At 55.0% G+C, this 17,799-nt stretch overlaps 3 protein-coding genes across 3 annotated transcripts; 2 read left to right on the forward strand and 1 right to left on the reverse strand.

Moving 5' to 3' along the window:
- The first annotated feature begins 117 nt into the window (after positions 1–117).
- RAB5C (RAB5C, member RAS oncogene family) lies at positions 118–12,720 on the forward strand. Its single transcript, XM_054649866.2, has 6 exons — positions 118–233; positions 8,687–8,924; positions 9,889–10,040; positions 10,339–10,461; positions 11,177–11,270; positions 12,018–12,720. The coding sequence occupies exons 2-6, from the start codon at positions 8,759–8,761 to the stop codon at positions 12,131–12,133; spliced, it is 651 nt and encodes a 216-aa protein (XP_054505841.1). The 5' UTR covers positions 118–233; positions 8,687–8,758; the 3' UTR covers positions 12,134–12,720.
- A 2,150-nt stretch (positions 12,721–14,870) lies between these two features.
- HSPB9 (heat shock protein family B (small) member 9) lies at positions 14,871–15,600 on the reverse strand. The gene has a single exon (XM_054649867.2). The coding sequence runs from the start codon at positions 15,598–15,600 to the stop codon at positions 15,019–15,021; it is 582 nt and encodes a 193-aa protein (XP_054505842.1). The 3' UTR covers positions 14,871–15,018.
- A 57-nt stretch (positions 15,601–15,657) lies between these two features.
- Positions 15,658–17,447, forward strand: LOC129131099 (heat shock protein 30C-like). Its single transcript, XM_054649864.2, has 2 exons — positions 15,658–16,046; positions 16,520–17,447. Exons 1-2 carry the CDS (start codon positions 15,918–15,920, stop codon positions 17,300–17,302), a joined length of 912 nt encoding a protein of 303 aa, XP_054505839.2. The 5' UTR covers positions 15,658–15,917; the 3' UTR covers positions 17,303–17,447.
- The last annotated feature ends 352 nt before the right edge of the window (positions 17,448–17,799 follow it).

Raw genomic sequence — 17,799 nt, forward strand, 5'->3', positions numbered from 1 at the left:
GTCTCACCGGGACACCTCTGGACTACAACTCCCAGCAGCCCCCGCGGAGCGCCATGACGTCACGCACAGCGCACCCAAAGGGCGGGGCGGGAGCGAGTGATTGACAGCTGCGCCTGCCTGTGGGCGGCGAGCGGGGGGCGGAAGGGGTGGTCGGTCCCGGAAGCGGAACGGGCAAAGGCGGAAGTGAGGGCCGGGGCCTGCGAGACGCACCGGCGGGAGCGGCGCTGCGGGCGGTGAGTGCGGCCGCGCCCGCGCCTTTCGCTCCGAGGCGACCGAGCCCAGCCCGAGGGTCGGACGCCTTCCCCGGAATCTCCCCCGGCGGAGGACGGCAGCCGGGCCCCGCCGCTTGGGGGGCCCTGTGGCGGGAGCGGAGCGGGGGCTCGGTGGCGCCGCCGTACCGGGTGGGGCTGTGCCCGGGCTGGAGCGGACGGGCGGCGCCGCCGGCTGGGCGGGGGCTCAGGGCGCCGGGAACCCTCGCCGTGCGCCGGCCTAGCGGGGCCCTGCGTGCGGTGCGAGGCGGGGCAGCGGCAGCTCCGGCCTGGCGGTACCGGGCTGTGCTGACCGGGAACGGGAGCCCGGGGAGCCCGGGGCACCGTGCCCGGCTCGGGGCAGGCGTCCCGGCGGCGCTGTGGGTGCTCGGGTCGGGCTCCTCCCGTGAGCAGGAGCGGCTCCCGGCACAGCGGGACCGAGCACCGGCAGCCGGTACCGGGGGGTTGTGTCCCGGTTCCCGCCTGTCACAGCCGTGGCTGAGTGGGAGTTGGATGGGGCTGGGGAAGGTGTGGTGCCGGCACAGACGGGGTTTTATGATGGGATTGTATTTTATAGCTCCTCAGCCCCTGAGGGGGGGATAGAAGCTCCAGGAGGCCCAGCTGGGTTCCATGAACTGAGGTGAGGGAGGTGGCTTGGTTTGTGCAAATGCTCCAGGGAGCCTGTCCTGGGTCACTTCTGGTGCCAAACCCAGCCCTGTGCCCCTCCAGGGCCCTTCTGAAGGGAAACCCATGGGGCTGGAGGGTCCTGAGCAAAGCCCACGGGCTGCAGGGACATTTTGGAGCTGCTGAAGTGAAGGAGGTGATTTGGTTTGTGCAGATTCTCCAGGGAGCCTGTCCTGGGTCACTGCTGGTCCCAGCACAGCCCTGTGCACCTCCAGGGCCCTTCTGAAGGGAAAGCTGTGGGGCTGGAGGGCCCTGAAATGCCCACAGGACATTTTGTGGCTTGTCTGTAAGGGAATCTCCAGCAAGGCTGTGCTTGGAGCTCTGTCACAGCAGGACAGACCCTGCTGTGTGAGCTGGATCCTGCTGGGATTGCACCAGGAGTGTGAGCAACAGGTTTGCCCTGCTAAATCCTGGGGAAAACTGCTCAGACCTTGTTCCTGGTGATGCTCAGAGCTCCTGGGGCTGGGAGCTGCAGGGAGCCCAGCCCAGCTCTGACCCCAGCCCAGCTGAGCTTTAGCTGGGATGTGGCTGCTGGAGCTCTGACCTTGGCTGTTTTCAGTCCTGCAGGGAGGCTGGGGAGGAGAACATGGCGAGGGACTATTTTAAGTCTGCTGTGGAACAACTTGCATCTGCTATTCTTAGCTTTTTGTGTGGAGGGTCAGCACACTTGAGCTGCCCTGTTTACAGCCTCACACTGGGCCTGTGCTCTGCTGGGGCTCCTGAGCCACCTCTGAGCCTTGGCTGGGGCCAAAAAAGCCAACTCAGTCCATTGTCTTGACTTGCCATGGAGTCTGAGGGTGCTTCCTGCAAATACCCACTGATGTCCACTCTGCCGTGACTCTGAATGTATTTCATATTTCTTTCCAGCTCACCTAGGCTAATGAGGTGAAAGAACTGTGTCTGAAAAGGGCTAAGAATTCAGGATTGTAGCTGTAGGTGCATTCCTGGAGTGAGGCAAGCAGGTAAAGCACGAGCCTGGCTGGATCTGGGAGCTCAAGGACAGGAATGTTTGGGGTCATAGCTGGGTCTCAGTGTTGAAATCACCTCAGACCCCTCATGAGTCACAACAGTTTGCTGCAACAGTCAACACCTTCAGACTAAGAATCTGCTGCTGGGGTGGCCTTCTCTGCTAAGATGCTCTGGCTGATTTAGCTGGCATTTGATTGCAGGTTGTGCAGGCAGTGAGGGGTCTCTGTAGGCTCTTTAAGGGGTGCTGATGCCTCTCCACGTGATGGAACAAGCCAGGCAAGGTGAGATGGACTCCTGGAAGGGTTTGAGTTACTGGAGAGCAGGAGGGAAAGGCTGGCTTGGCATGTGGGTATGAATCTAGTGAGATAAACCATTTATCTAGTTTGGCATTGGTAGATTATTTTGCTTTCCCGTGAAACCAGTGATGTGTTGGTGTAGTGGTTTTGAGATTTCACCAATTTTTAGATTTCCCAGCCAGTTGGACAGCTGGGCAGTGTGTGAAGGAACTGTTTGGTGATGTGTGTGTGTGCTTGGCCAAGTTGTTGTGCTGAGATGTGGGATTATCTCCATCCCAGCAAAGCCCTTCTGCATCTCAACAGGGATCATCAGCTCCAGGGTTCCTCTGGGCCCTGCCAGCCACCAGCTCTGCATCCAGAGTTCTTCAGCTGCTGCACAGTTGTGCATGGTGGCCATGGCATCTCCCTGAGGAGGGAGGGGGAAGGAATCCAAGCGCTTTCAGACACAGGAAATGAAATGGGAACGCTTCTAATGAAGTGGGTGTAGCCCAGAGTATTCCTGTCAGCAGACTTAAAAGAGGATAGAATGTAGAAATGTTGGAGTCAGCTGTTTTCTTCCCTTGGGGTATGAAGTTTGCAGCCTCTTATGCAAGTCCTGAGAAGTTGTCAGAATTACACTGAAAACACTTAGACAGTGGCCAGAAACAGGAACCCTTCCTGGATGTGACAGTACTGGGGAGGTACAAAATTCATCTGAGCTCTGGGGGGGATGCTGTCCTCCCTTGGAGCACAGGAATGAGCTGCTGGAGCAACTCTGCATAAACAGATAAGAAAACACTGGTTTTCATGTTTGCTTTGGTTTGGTAGCACTCCAAATAAGGAGCTGCTTGAGGCAGGAGATCTTTGTGCAGTCTGGGAAAGATATTCTGAAGGTCACAGATTCTTTGCAGTGCAGGTGGCAGTTTGCTGCTTTGCATTGCTGATGTTGCCTTCTTGCTGACTGAATAGTGGGTGCTATCCAGGGCATGCTGAGTGTCTGCTCCAAGTGAAGCTGTGTCTGTTGAGGGCATCTGAACAGGAGTTAAACAACTTTTGCTGAAGAATTAAAACCTTGATGCTTTTGTTGCATTTGAGTCCGTCCAGGCTGCATCCAGGAGCTGATCCTGTGCAAAGGATAACTGGAAGTGGGTGAGGGACCCAGTGGGCAGCTGATGGGAGATGGAGGTGATGTAAAACTCTTCCTCAGAAGTCTGTGCTGGAGGGATGGTCACAGCAGGGTGGTGGCCTTGAAATCTCAGGGGATGGAGTTGTTTTGGAAAAGCTGCTTTGGAAAACAGCTGGCTGGCTGCTGGGGCTGCTCCAGAGGCCGTGGATGTGCAAATGTCAGGAAACAGATGTGTGTATCAACAGCATGGGAAGGAGATGGTACCAGTTCAGGTTTGTAGCTGGATGAATAGCTCAGCTTTGGAGTTGAAATCCTATTTACCTCTGAATTAAAGTGAGCGTGTCCAAGTCTCTGTGAGTCTGGGACGTGGGACTGCACAGAGAAGTTGTTACACTGTCATAAGTTAGTCACAGCCATGGGAGTGCTGCTCAAAGTGCTGCCTGAGCTGATTTGGGTCTGTGAATCTGCACTTCAGGGCTGTGGTGCATCTCCTGCCAGCTGAAGGGGAGAGTGGCCCAGCTCAGAGCATTCCTGAGCTCCAGACTGTGTCCTTGCTGGTCAGGGCTCTGAGGGCTCCTTCTTTGGAGAGGGAGAAGGTGGAAGGGCAGAGAGGGTTGTCTGTGGAAGGGCAGGGAGTATTTTCTGTGGAAAAGCAGAGTCTTTTCTGTGGAAATGTGGAGTATTGAAACTCATGCACTCTTGGAGTGGGGCCAGCAGGTAAAGCCTGAGCCTGGTTGGATCTGGGACTGATGGGACTGAGCTCTGTAGGTTAAATGTTTCCTGGTTCTTCTCCTCTGTAACAGCTGGGTCTGTTCCTCCTTTCTCTGCAGCCTGGGCCCTCCTGCAGTCAGGCTCGGGAGGTTTGTTCTGATTAATCATATTGATGAGTTGGAATATTAGGTTGATGTTCCATGCTGCTGTGCTAGCCTAGGCTAGTGTGCTCTGTGTGTGGCTCTGGTGGGACCCACACTTTCTTTCTGCTGGTCCTGCTTGTGCAAATTGCTCCTGACTCCATGTCCTGAAGCTGATCTGCAGCCCTGGGCCAGTTCCCTGTGCAGTGTGAGGTGAAGCAAAACCACTGGGTAACTTCAGGGCTTCCTTTGCCAAGGAATTCATGTAACACTGTCAGCTATTTAACGAGATAAATACTTCACTGGGGCTTTTGTCTTGAGTATTTTGGTTCTGAGCCAGCAAATCTCCAGTGAAGCAACTCCTTGCATAGCTGAGAGCAGCAGCAGTTTGGGTAACCAGAGTCTTCAGGATTGGGTTTCTAAATATCCTCAGCTTTCAGAGTAGTTTTTGCTACTGGGTGAACACAGGGCAAAAATATCAGATTCTCTAACTTCTGACACCTTAAGTGAGCAGCTTCCTGCAGGGGTTAACATGGGGATCTGACAGTAATTCCCATGTGGAGATTTGTGTCCTTGTCCTGGGTGGGTTTGTTTGAAATGAGCTCTGGTGCTATTCCAGTTATGGAGCTCATGGAGAATGCTCTTGCACTTGGGCAGGCAGGGAGTGCAGCAGCCATGGCATGTGCTTTCTCATTTAGGGCACTCAGATTCTTGAATTTAATATTCCTGGCTGTGTACAGCCCCCTCCAGCAAACCCTGGCAGGCAGAGGAGGGCTTGGAGGAGCACAAACTGCAGAAGTGATAGACCTGGAGCTCTCACCTGTGGGACAGCATCAGGAATTGCTACTTGGCTTTGATCTCAAAGCAAACAAGAAACTATGCTAAGAGTTCACAATAAAAAAAAAATCAGTGCTTGTGCTGTGGGATGCAGAGCTCCTGTGTGTGCTTCAGTGAGCAGGAGGTGGGTAGGGCAGGTAAACAAACAGCAAGAGCCTTTTCATGGCTTGAAATGCAGTTGTGATCTCCCAGCTGCTGGGTTTCACTAGTTAAAAGAAACTAGGAGGGAAATTAATGCCTGTAAATCTTGATTACATGAGTACCCCTTCCTTTTCACGGCCTTGACAGCTTGAATTAGCATGACAAGCTGGGGTTTCAGCTGCTTTCCCTTGTCTGTGTGGTGCTGCTGTGGTTATTTTGGTCTGCCTGACCCGTGGCTCCAGTGTCAGTGTTCTCGTGGGGAGCAGGGAGGGTGAGTGCCCAATCCTCTGCTGGGAGAGGTGGGAGGATGAGCACAGAGAAATGGCTTCACACAGCAGGAAGCAGTGCCTGTTCCTCAGGTCAGTGTCCATGGTGGGTGTGGGCTGATCCAGCACGGCTTCAGGCTGTGCACTTCAGCTGCCTCTGCAGAGCTGAGTTCTCTGGAATCCTCAAACGTGTTGGCAGAAAGTTCCTGTCCTGCCAGGGAGTGTGCTTGCTGTCTGCAGCATTGGTGGCACTTTCTTGGGTTATTTGCTTCCTCCTGTGACCATCAGCTGGTTGTCCAGGTCTTGGCTGAGGGTTATGGAGCTCATGGAGAATGCTCTTGCACTTGGGCAGGCAGGGAGTGCAGCAGCCTCCAGTGACCAGCTAGGGTCTCTAAATTCCACTCAAACACCTGAAAGATCTGGCAACTTCTCATGTGAACATGAGGCCATATAAACATCAGACCACCCTTAGATGATGATCTGGTTCTCCACAACTGGAGCAGCTCTGCTTGCACTGACCAGTGGCTGTCCACAGTGAGCTCAACACAGATGTGCTCACCTCATTGTGTAGCACAAGCAGATGGCAAAATGCATCAAGATCTGCCTGCTGCCTCTGCAGAGCTGAGTTCTGCCTGACTGGAATCCTCAGACACGGCAGAAAGTTCCTGTCCTGCCAGGGAGTGTGCTTTTGCTGTCTGCAGCACTGGTGGCACTTTCTTGGGTTATTTGCTTCCTCCTGTGACCATCAGCTGGTTGTCCAGGTCTTGGCTGTGTCCTTAGCCCAAGGCCACCAGTTAGGGTCTCTAAATTCCACTTCAAACATCTGAAAGATCTGGCAACTTCTCATGTGAACATGAAGCCATATAATCTTGTGTAATCTTGTATCCAAGCATCAGACCACCCTTAGATGATCATCTGGTTCTCCATAACTGGAGCAGCTCTGCTGCTCTGCCTGCTCAGCCACTGACCAGTGGCTGTCCACAGTGAGCTCAACACAGATGTGCTCACCTCATTCTGTTGGAGCTCCTGTAGCACAAGCAGATGGCAAAATGCATCAAGTTCTTTGAAATATAGGTCAGGCTAAGACTCGAGGATGTCAACAAGCTCATTTCCTTGTTTTGCTCTGGGAATCACCACTATCACATTTCAGGAGGCCATAATTCAGGCACACTGTGATTTCACACAGTGTTTGTGCACGGTGCTGCTCTGGAGCAGCAGTGGAGCTGATAGACTGCCCAGGGAGTTATAAATACAGACAGCTCTAGAAATTCCTTTTGTCCAAGTGCCTCATGACCTGCAGAGCTGCCTCCTGCCACTGTGGCACTGGTTAAACCAAAGCTGTTCCCTTCCAAGCTCTGTTAGAGGGGAAACTCTAAAAGGTGAAGCCTCTTCAGGCTGGTAGAGATGCAGAGCTGCTGCTGAGCCTCTTGAAGCTGGTGGTGACCAAGCTGCTCCTGGCCAGAGCAAGCCCTGCTGCAGCCCCACTGTCCAGCAAAGCCAGTTGTTGGTATGTTTGATACCAAACTTTCTCATCCTGTCAAGCAGTGTTTGCCCTTCCTCAGAAGAGGAGTCCTGACTGTGCTGCTTGCAAGGACCCAGCTCTGAATTGCAATATCTTCACTGCTTAACCCTACACTGGGACTCAGAGCAATGGCTTCACAGCTCTGGCTCCTAAAACACCCCACAGCACTCAGAAGTTTTACTCCCCTGTTTCTGTCCTACCTGCCAGGTCTGGTGAGTGGTACCAGTTTAACAGCTGCTGTGTGACAGCCTCCTGCTCAGAGCAATTTGAGGTGAGATGTCTCTAGGTCAGTGTATGCTCAAGTGCTTTGTGTTGTGTAAGCTGCTGGCACTCACAGGCTGCAGAGTAGCTCTGAAATGGCTGCAGGTTCCCTGTCAAGCTGTGGGATTGTTTAAACTTGAGGCATAGTTAAAGTAACCTCAAGCAGTCACAGCTGGACAGGCCTTGCCCTGGAAAGCAGCTGTTTGAAGCTCTTCTCTGTGCTGAGGAGGCTTGAGCTTTGTTCACAGTTTGCTCCAGTTTGACCTCTTTGAAACTTCTCATTCATGGGTATCTAATTGCTGAGAAAATGCAGGATGTGCAGAGTTTCTTTGGGAGTACTTTCAGGATGAGGAGAAATTGGCTTTTGGGGCATTTTCTTTCAACAAACAGCCTGATTTAGGAGAGTAGAAGGGAAAGTGGTGATCCACAGCAGATGCAGTCAGCTGTAGCATTTATCATCCACAGGGAAGTGGGAGTTGTGAAGGCTACAGGAAATGTGCCTAAATCTGTAACTGTGTACTTGGAAAGCATTCCTGTTCTCTGCAGGCAGCAGAGCTCAGTGCTTAGGGAGGCCTTGGGATTCACTTGTGGGAAACTCTGGATGTAGATCAGCTTGTCCTGCTGTTCCTGCCATGGTTTTGTGCTTCTGCAACACTCTGGAGGTTGGTGCTGGGGAGTGTTTGGCAGTGCTGATCGCAGGGGATGCTGTCTGTCCATGCTGGCTTTGAGCAGTCCATGTGAGGAGCAGTAGCCTGGTGACCTGGAACGCTGTGGGATAAGGGTGCAGAGGCACTGGGGTGGGTGGGGGAATTCCTGGTGTGCTGCAGGAATGGGAGGGGGAGCTGCTGTCAGCCCCTGAGGGCACAGCCTGTGCCCAGAGAGCAGCTGCTGTCAGGTACCTCCCCTGTAGCAGCCCACCTGCCTGGCTCCAGGGCCATCCTTGGAACCTCTGGGAGGTGCAGAATGTTGTGGTGCAAGTGCCTCAGGACAAACAGACAGCTCTGGAAATTCCTTTTGTCCAAGTGCCTCGTGACCTGCAGAGCTGCCTCCTGCCTCTGTGGCACTGGGATGGCTCTGCACAGCATTCCCAGTCTGAAGTTGCTTCCTTGTGAACTCAGGAAAGGAGGAGGGAGCTAAAGGTCAGGCTCAGGTACCTCTGTGAACTGAGTAATTGCTGTTTGAGTAGACAAAGCTCTAGTAACACCCATTGTGTGCTGGGTGCTCCTTACCTGCCTCACCCCAGCAAGGTGTGTGCAGCATCCACACAGGGTGGAAGTGCTGGAGGGCCCACTGGTGGGGAGGAGAGCTTGTATCACCATTGCCTCTTTTCCAGGGAGGCTCTGCAGGCTGAGATCCTGCTGCAGGGGCTGCTGCCTGGCAGGAACTGCTCTGTGGGAAGGAACCACCACCAGTGTGTGCTGATGGTGGCTGCAGATCAAACCAACCCTCTAGAACTGGTACAGCTGGTCCCTTGAGCCTGTCACTAACCCTGACCTCCTCTTCCAGTTGCAACCTGCCTACAGGTGGAGAACCTGCAGCATCCTTAACTCCAGGCACTCCTGCACTTAGACCACCACGATGGCAGGTCGAGGTGGAGCTGCCCGACCGAATGGACCAGCTGCTGGGAACAAAATCTGCCAGTTCAAACTTGTTCTCCTGGGAGAGTCAGCGGTGGGGAAGTCCAGCCTGGTCCTGCGCTTCGTCAAGGGGCAGTTCCACGAGTACCAGGAGAGCACAATTGGAGGTGAGTGCCAGCTCCAGGAGGTGCTGACCTTGCTGGGGCAGTCTGGGGTGTCAGGAACAAGACTGGCTATTTTGGTTTGGATTTTTGCTATAAATAGAGCCAAACAGTTAATGCTTTAACTCTTGGTTCACAATTTGTTTGTTGGTGTAATGATCAGCGCAGCAGAGAATAACGCTATGGCAACCCCACACTTTGCCTCTGAGGCTTTGTTTCCAGTGCCTCAGCTTCTAATTGGTACTGAGGCCTTTAGCTTGGTTTATGGCCCTTAATTATCTTTTCAGACCATGACCTGGGATTTTGGGGCTGTTTCTAGCCTGATTCTGTTCACTGCTTTCACAGTGCTTTCAGGTCCAGTAGTTTATTAGCTTGTAATCATTAGCAAGGTGTCACCAATCAACCAAAGGCTGGTTGGCACATGGATCTCTGAGCAGCAAAACTTGGGGGCGTCCTGAGAAAAGGCTTGAGTTGTTTCTCTGTCACCTGTGCAGGGAGCAAGCACAGCTCAAAGTGTGGTTTCCTGGCAAGCAGGGCCTAATGTCTCTGTGGAGGGCTGTGCTCTGCCTCAGTCTGTGTCTGTGCCTCTGTGCTGGGTGTAACATGTGGTGTTAGACTCACTGGGACAGCAACCAGTTACTAAACTGGGCTGTGTGGTGTAAGCGGGCTGAGTTTGGTGCTGTTGTTGGTGCTCCCCAGGTCTGATCTTGGTGGTGCCACAGGCTGTGTGATCCCTGTCAGGGCTGCTGGGAGGGTCTGGCACTGTGGATGCTCCAGGGGCTGGCTGCTGCCTGGGCCCTCTGAGCCACCTTCCTGTCACTGTGTGACAGTTCTGGGTTGTGACACAGCAGAGCTGCAGCTGCCACAACGAGTGGCACCGGCCCCTCCAGGGCTCAGCTCGCTCCCATGTGGCAGCAGAGCTGCTCTGAGGGGCCCTGCTGGAGCTGAGGCAAACCCCCTTCTCTTGCAGCTGCCTTCCTCACACAGACAGTGTGTCTGGATGACACAACGGTGAAGTTTGAGATCTGGGACACGGCGGGGCAGGAGCGATACCACAGCCTGGCCCCCATGTACTACCGGGGGGCCCAGGCTGCCATCGTGGTCTACGACATCACCAACACAGTGAGTCTGGGCAGGGCTGGGCGGCTGCCAGGGGTTTCTCCCTGTGCCAGGGGCTGCTCCCTGGGGCTGTGTCCTGGTCAGAGCCCTGCAGGTACCTGGCTGGGGCTGCCAAGTTCTTGAAAACTGCTCACGGCCTCTTCCTCAGCTCCGGCCAAGGCTGGGAGCTGGTAAAGGATCCTGCTGCCAAGTGCTGCAGAGGCAGGACTCCTCTCACAGGAAAGCCTTGTTCTAATCATATCTGCCCTCTGGATTCCTACATGGCTGCCCTTCCTGACTGCTGCCTCCTGTTTGCTTCCAGGACACATTTGTACGAGCCAAGAACTGGGTGAAAGAGTTGCAGAGGCAGGCTAGCCCCAATATTGTAATTGCACTAGCAGGAAACAAGGCAGACCTTGCTAACAAGAGAGCTGTGGACTTCCAGGTGAGTGAGAATCCAGAGAAGTTGTTACCCTAGCAGGTCAGGAATGGATATATTTGCTTAAGTGAGGGAGGTGGCAGCTATGGAAAATGTGATTTGAGGGAGAATGAAAGTGAAGTTTTGTGCTGAGGACTGCAGGATGCCACTGAGCAGGGTCTGTGCCCTTGCTTCTGTAACAACACATGTGGCCCTGGCTGGTGAAAGTCCTTGTGAATGTGGAGGAGGAGGCCCACAGAGCACAAGCTTCTGTCCTCATCCTCCTTTGCTGCCTTACTCATGTGGGGATGTCTGCAGGGTATGAAACAGCATCTTCTGGGTATGAGACACATGAGGAATCACTCCCAGCTTGTTCTCTGCTCTTCACAGCTCTTACCTCATCTGAGGCAAGCGCTCAGGAGAGGTTCTTACCCAGCCCTTGCACAGGATTGCTCGTGGTGCCCTTGCAATGGGGGGCACACTGCCAGCTGACCCAACTCCCAGGTGCTGTGTGGCTCAGTCAGGCTGTGCCCCAGCCCAGCTGTGGGACACTGGCTGCTGCTGGAGCATGTCCCTGGGTTGTCCAGGCCAGGTGGGAGCAGGGACAAGGGAGGGAATTTCTGGCCCAGGGTGGGACACAGTGTTTCTCCAGCAGTTGGTGTGTTGACATAAGTGAAGTGCATAAAGTCTGCTCAGGCCTCCTGCCAGGCTGCTTTTAGCACTCTGATGTGATTGTTTGTAGGATGCACAGACATATGCAGATGACAACAGCTTGCTGTTCATGGAGACGTCAGCGAAGACAGCGATGAATGTGAATGAAATCTTCATGGCAATAGGTACGGCCTGGTGTGGGGCTGGGGCAGCTCTGAGTGCCAGCACTGCAGCCCAGGAGGGTCCTGTGTCAGCCAGGGCTGCTGGCTCTTACTGGGGCAGTTTGCCACACTGGTGTGTTGGGTCATTCCCTGAGTGTGTGGAGCCTTGGCCTTGCAAAGGTTCCCTGAGTCTGGGGTGGTGATGGAGGTGGGAGCAGGTCTGATGCCAGCCAGAGCTGAGGAAGGGGTGGCAAACTGCATGTTTGTGCTGTCCCAAACTGTTGGCAGTGAGGGCTCAGGCTGGAGCGGGCTGCACCCAGCCTGGGATGCACAGTGTGAGGAAGTTGGCTGTGGTGCAGGGGTCCCAGGACAAGGGTAGAGATGGGAATCTTGACTCCATGTTTCAGAAGGCTGATTAATTATTTTATTATATATATTATATTAAAAGTAAATGATGTATTAAAACTATACTAAAAGAATAGAAGAAATTATTTCATCAGAAGACTTGAGAGGAATGGAATGATTATAAAATCTTGTGACTGACCAGACAGTCCGAGACAGCTGGACTGTGATTGGCCATTAATTAAAAACAACCATATGAGACCAATCCCAGATGCACCTGTTGCATTCCACAGCAGCAGATAATTATTGTTTACATTTTGTTTCTGAGGCCTCTCAGTTTCTCAGGAGAACAAAAGGATTTTTCATAACAAGTGTCTGTGACAGTTGACCTCTCTGGACAACCCTGCTAACAATCCCGTTCCTTCCTAGCCAAGAAACTGCCAAAAAACGAACCCCAGAACGCTCCTGGTGGCCCGGGCAGGAATCGGGTGGTGGACCTTCAGGAGAGCAGCCAGCCCAGCAGAAGCCAGTGCTGCAGCAACTGAGCAGCTGCTGCAGCCCACGAGCCCTTGGAGCAGTGACTGGAACCCACGCTAACGATCGCACTTACCGTAGGGCGGCTGCTGCTGGCGCCGCCGTGATTCTCCATCCCTTTCTGATCATAGGCTGGAGGGAGTTCTTCCACCTGCACCTTTCTGTACAAATACTAATTCAATTCTAAGTCTTAAGTCACTTTTTTAATATATGAACTTCTGCTCTTCCCTCTTCCTGGTGGTGGTGGATGCAGGAGCTGGTGTCTGCCCAGCCAGCGTGGCCGTCCCGCAGGTGAGGCCAGCAGCAGCCAGGTCCCACAGCACTGTAGTTCACTATGGGAAACAAAGGGATATTGGGACACGTGTTTAAAGTTCCCTGTCTGTAAGAGCTGAGGCTGATCCCGTACGATGTGCCCAGAACAACCACTAAACTGTAGCATTAGAGACAAACTCCGGCTCTTGGGCCACTTATTGACCAAATCAACGATGAGTATTTGGGGTGGGGCAGAGGGAAGCAAAAACTGGTTTCTTCTGTATTTTGTATTGTATGTTTCTCCATGTAACCAATCAGTATCTTGTCAATATAGTACATCCAACGAGCTGCCTGTTGTCTTTCTTTGTGTTGGACTCCAGCATGCCAACTCTTCTTTTCTCTCGGTTCTGTCGTAATGCACTAATCCTGTTGCAACTTTTGCAAAAAAATCTTGTATAGAAATTTGTCCTTTTCTTGATGGTTGTGATGCCACTAATATTGTTAACCCTGCTCTGGTGGGAATACACAAGGTTTACTGATGTACAGAGGTGGGGTGGGGGAAACCTTGGGTAACCTGTTGGTGGGAATGACATGTATTGCAAAAGCCTGTAATTCCACAAAGAATGAAGGGAGGTATTAAATGGCTTCTGTTGCCAGACTCTAACTGATGTTGGCTGCTGCCTAGTGCCTAATGCAGTGTCTTATGCATCCTGGTATTTAAGAGGAACTGTTGACTTAGTCTTCATCACAAACTTCAGTTTTGTGTGATTAAAACAAAATTTTTATAAACCTATCATAACAACAATGTTCATGTTTCTTAATGCAGCAGGGACTGGACCTGAGCACAACAGTTCTTGGTGGAAGCTGAGCTGTGCTGGGCTTCTCCTGGTATGTCCCACATCATGGTAGGGAAATGGGGCCCTTCCTTCCTTCCTGAGGAGGGAGAAATGGGGCTCCTGAGCTTGGGCTGTGTGGCTGCTCCAATGATGCTGCTGCTGTTCACTTGGCTCCAGTGTGCTCAAGGAAGCTTGAGGGAAATTGTGGGAATTATTCCTTGCTTGATACTTCTGGGGAAACTCTACAATGCAAGATGGGAAGGGGTGGGGGAACAGTGTGTGGAGGAGCTCTGCTCTGCAGTGGGACAGGCTTGGGATGGTGCTCCAGAATTCATGAACACAATGCCTGTCCCTGGAGCACAATGGCCTGGGAAGATGCTGCTCTCCTGTCACTGCTGCAAGGACTATGAGACCCCAACACCCTGGGACCTGGAGTCAGTGTGGAAGAAGGAGCAGCCCCTTGCAGCTCCATCCCTACCAGCTGTGCTGCCAGCAGCACCATTTGTGCTCAGGAGAGGCTGAGGATGGAGATGTGCAGCCAACTGCCCCCCTCAGTTGAGGAGCTGGGTCACAGAGCTTGTGAGTGGAGTTGTATGAACAACCTTGGCTTGTGTGCCCTTCATCTGCTATCCAAGGTCTCAGTGCCTCTTCCTCATGCTGGATTTCCTTAAAATCCTGGAAGCGGGAAGGGTCTGAAGTGATTTGGTGATGGAGTGCCTGGGATCATGCTGGAGCCTGGGCTGCCTGTGGGGTGTGGGCTCCTTTGTGTGGTGCTGTTTGTGCCTGCCCTGCTTAGCTGCTGCAGGTGCTCAGGATCTCTGTGGGACCACCCAGTGCTTGCTGTGTGGGGTGGGCTGATGCTGCTGGTTTCCCCAGGCAGCCAGAGCTGGACCAGTTTGGAGAGGAGCTTCCCTGATGCCACTCAGAACCATTCAGTGGACACTGTGTGCGGTGCTGTTGCCATCTGCTGGCTCCTCTGCCTGCTTTCCTCCTAGACTTGGAGTCTCTGTGAAGGCACCTGTGGTACCCTAAGGAGGGTGTTGCTGCTTGCAGCAGGTGCTCAGGGGCTCAGTAACGAGGCTGGGGACCTGCTGGTGTTCCTGGTGTGTGTGATCTCAGGGTGCTTTAGCACAAACAGGCGTTCCTGCCTGCATACCTGCTGCCTGCCCACACAGCTGCTGCCTGCCCGGGCCTGAGCAGGGTGTTTGTGGTGGTTACGCGCCGCACCCGGGGTTGGGCTTCTCCCTCCCTGCTCCTTGGAGCTCAGGGTGGACTCCAGCAGCCCCTTGCCAAGCTGGGAAGGGGAAAGTGTGGCTACAGCAGTCTCACACCACACCCAGGCAGGCAGCCCGATGCGGTTCCCTCCCTGTTGTGTGGGGATGGGTATTGGCTGGGGTTGTGGAGCTGGAGATGATGCTGGCAGCAGCGTGAGGAAAGGGTGAGGCACCCCTGCTGCTCCTGTACAGGTGAGTGGGACTGCCCTTCCTCCCAGATCCTCTCCCCTCCCTCACAGAACCCTCTGGGTCTGCTGTCTGACCCCATTTGGTGCTGCCCTGAGAAGCAAGAGAGCTTCTTCCCTCCCTGTGCGTCCCATTCCTCTGGCACCAAGAGCAGGGTGCAGCCTCCCCATTAATCAACGCCCAGAGAACACAAAAGAAGATTCAATGCAAAAGTATTTTTATTGGTTACAAAAACATTCCAGTTTAGTGAAAAAAATGGCATCATTGCTGATGAAGCTTGTCTGGGCTTAAACCCGAGACTTGCTCCTGTCTGCTCCGGTCCTGCCGTGGCCATCGGGTCCCATCCTCTCACACCTGGGCTTTGGTGGCTCCGTTCTCAGAAGCTGGTCCGGTCTGTGGGGCAGCAGGGCTGACCTGGATGGGCACACTCCTCTCAGGAGCAGCTGGCAGTGCCAGCTTGGGGGCCTCAATGCGGAGCTGCCCGTCCTTGGACAGGGAGCAGGTCAGCGCCTCGGCGTCCACCTCCTCGGGCACGTCCCACTCCCGCTTCAGCACCTCGTACTTGTAGGAGAAGGAGCCCTTCTCATCGACGTTCTGAGTCTCCTTCTGCCCCACCAGCACCACCTTCCTGCCCACCACCTTCACCGACAGCTCCTCGGGAGCGAAGTTCTTCACGTCCTGGCACACAGAGAAGCCGTCCCCGGAGCTCTGGCTCAGGCTCACGCTGCTGCTCGGGCTCTGCTCCATGGCCATGGCTCCGTGGTTGCTCAGGAGCTGCTCGAAGCTGCTCATGAACTCCCGAGCTTTCTCCATCTCCTGCTGCAGTTCGGTGAAGATGGTCTCTGCGTGCGGCCACAGGGTCCTCACTGTGCCCAGCCGGCTGGCCAGGGAGCTGGAGGCGAAGGGTGCGAGGTGCATCCGGCAAAGCATCGCTGCTGCTGCTGTTGCTGTTGCTGCTGCTGCTGCTGCTGCTGCTGTTCTCTTTCCAGTGATCTGGAAGCGTTCTGCCTCGCTGCTGCCGCCGGAGGTTTTTATACCCGATTCCCTGGAGGCGTGGCATTGTCCCGCACATTACGTCAGCCTCGGGAGAAAAGCTCAGCTCTTTCCAGCCCGTTCCAGCTCATTCTTGTTACTCATCCGTGAGGAGAGGCAGGGCTGACGTCGTGCCCGGCATACCTTCGCCCTGACTCTTACAGCTTTGCTCTCCTGGCTTATAATTAGCAGCATCACCTCAGCCTCCGAGCGGGATGCCTGAGCCACCCTTGCCAAAAATCTGTGCCCTTTGCATTTCCCAGGCACGGAGTGCGTCTGGGCTCGTCTCCTCCCTGCCTCCCCCCACCCTCCCCTGTGTTCCATTTCCCCCCATCTGTGCCCAGGTGGGTCCCCTCAGGTGAGACCAGAAGTCAGCCCGTGTCCCCATGCCCAGGTGGGGTGCACAGTGAGGTGTTTAGGGGTCAGCCCCATGCCCAGGTGGGGTGCACAGTTGGGTGTTGAGGGGTCAGAACAGGATGGGGGTACCCAGCAGGGAGAGGGGTCCCAGAAAGTGACGGAGGTGCCTGGCAGCAGATGCCATGGGACATGTACAGGGGTGGGATTAGTTCCTGTACTGGCAGGAGTGATGAGCTCCTGGCACAGTGGAGCCTTCCTCCACCTAGCCCCTGGCAGGGGGGCCAGGGAAGGGCTCTGTAGCCCCCCGGCCATGGCCCCACGGGCCCTGCTGCATCACGATGGCTCTGCAGAAACCTGAGCTCACGGCGGTGACTGCGGCTCCCTATTTGTGGCATGTGACCTGTCCCCAGAAACAGGCGCTGCTATTTTGGCTGGTGGATAATCAGCCTCTCAAAAATAGGCGATGGCTCCAGGAGGCTGCGTGGGGGGAGAGAGCATTCTGGAAGGGACACACCCCTGGGCAGGGGAGAATAAAACCCGCTGCTCCCCTTCCCCAGCCCAGCACGGCTCCAGCCACTGCACCGAGCAGCAGCAGCAGCAGCAGCAGCAGCAGCACAGCCAGGAGCACTCCTCGCTCAGAGCAGAGATGCTTTGCCGCCTGCACTTTATGCCGCCCATGTCCAGCTCACTGTTCCCGTGGCTGGGACCCGTCCGCACCCTCTGGCCACATCCAGGCACCCTTTTCGCCGAGCTGGAGCGGGAGATGCGGCTGGAGATGGAGAGGGCTCGGGAGTTCATGAGCAGCGTGGAGCAGTACCTGAGCAGCGGGAGCAGCCCCGGCCGGCTCGGCATCGCCTCCAGCACCAGCGCAGCGCTGCCCCAGAGCTCCGGGGACGGCTTCTCTGTGTGCCAGGACGTGAAGGACTTTGCTCCCGAGCAGCTGTCGGTGAAGGTGGTGGGCAGGAAGGTGGTGCTGGTGGGGCAGAAGGAGACGCAGAGCACGGACGAGAAGGGCTCCTTCTCCTACAAGTACGAGGTGCTGAAGCGGGAGTGGGACGTGCCCGAGGAGGTGGACGCCGAGGCGCTGACCTGCTCCCTGTCCAAGGACGGGCAGCTCCGCATCGAGGCCCCCAAGCTGGCACTGCCGGCCGCTCCCGAGAGGAATGTGCCCATCCAGATGGGGCCGGCGGTGGCACAGCAAGCTGGCAGCGCTGAGGAGGGAGCCGAGCGGGCCAAGGCTTGAAGAGGAGCGACGGGGACCAGGCTGAGCCTGGCGACAACGGGGGCAGCTGCTGGCCGCAGAGCGGGACCGCGCCATGGCCCGGGGCGTGGTGTCTGCCCGAAACATGTGGCTTTTTTTGATATGTAATAAATATTCCTAACTTTTATTTGTGTGGTTTCGGTGTTTCTGGTCTTGCCCAGCCCTGTGCTTTGCAGTGCTCCTGCCCGTTCCCACGCAGCACGATGGCAGGGTGGGGAACGGGGCTGTGCTGGCACCAGGCACGGCCCTGGCACCTCTGCCCAGCTCTGCCCTGGCAGAGGAGGATGTGCGAGGGTCTCCAGGCCATGAGCAGCACCGAGAATCCCCGGCAGGTCCTGAGCATCCCCCTGGGCAGCATTGGGACCAGTGATTCCCATCTTCGGGATGCTGCTGGAACAATCCCGCGCCTGCCCCGCCGGCAGTGCTGGCACATTCCAGGTTGTTCCCGCAGCTCCGCCCACCAGCCCGCCGCTAATCCG

Source organism: Agelaius phoeniceus, chromosome 26 (genome assembly GCF_051311805.1).
Source record: "Agelaius phoeniceus isolate bAgePho1 chromosome 26, bAgePho1.hap1, whole genome shotgun sequence".
Taxonomy (NCBI): Eukaryota; Metazoa; Chordata; class Aves; order Passeriformes; family Icteridae; genus Agelaius; species Agelaius phoeniceus.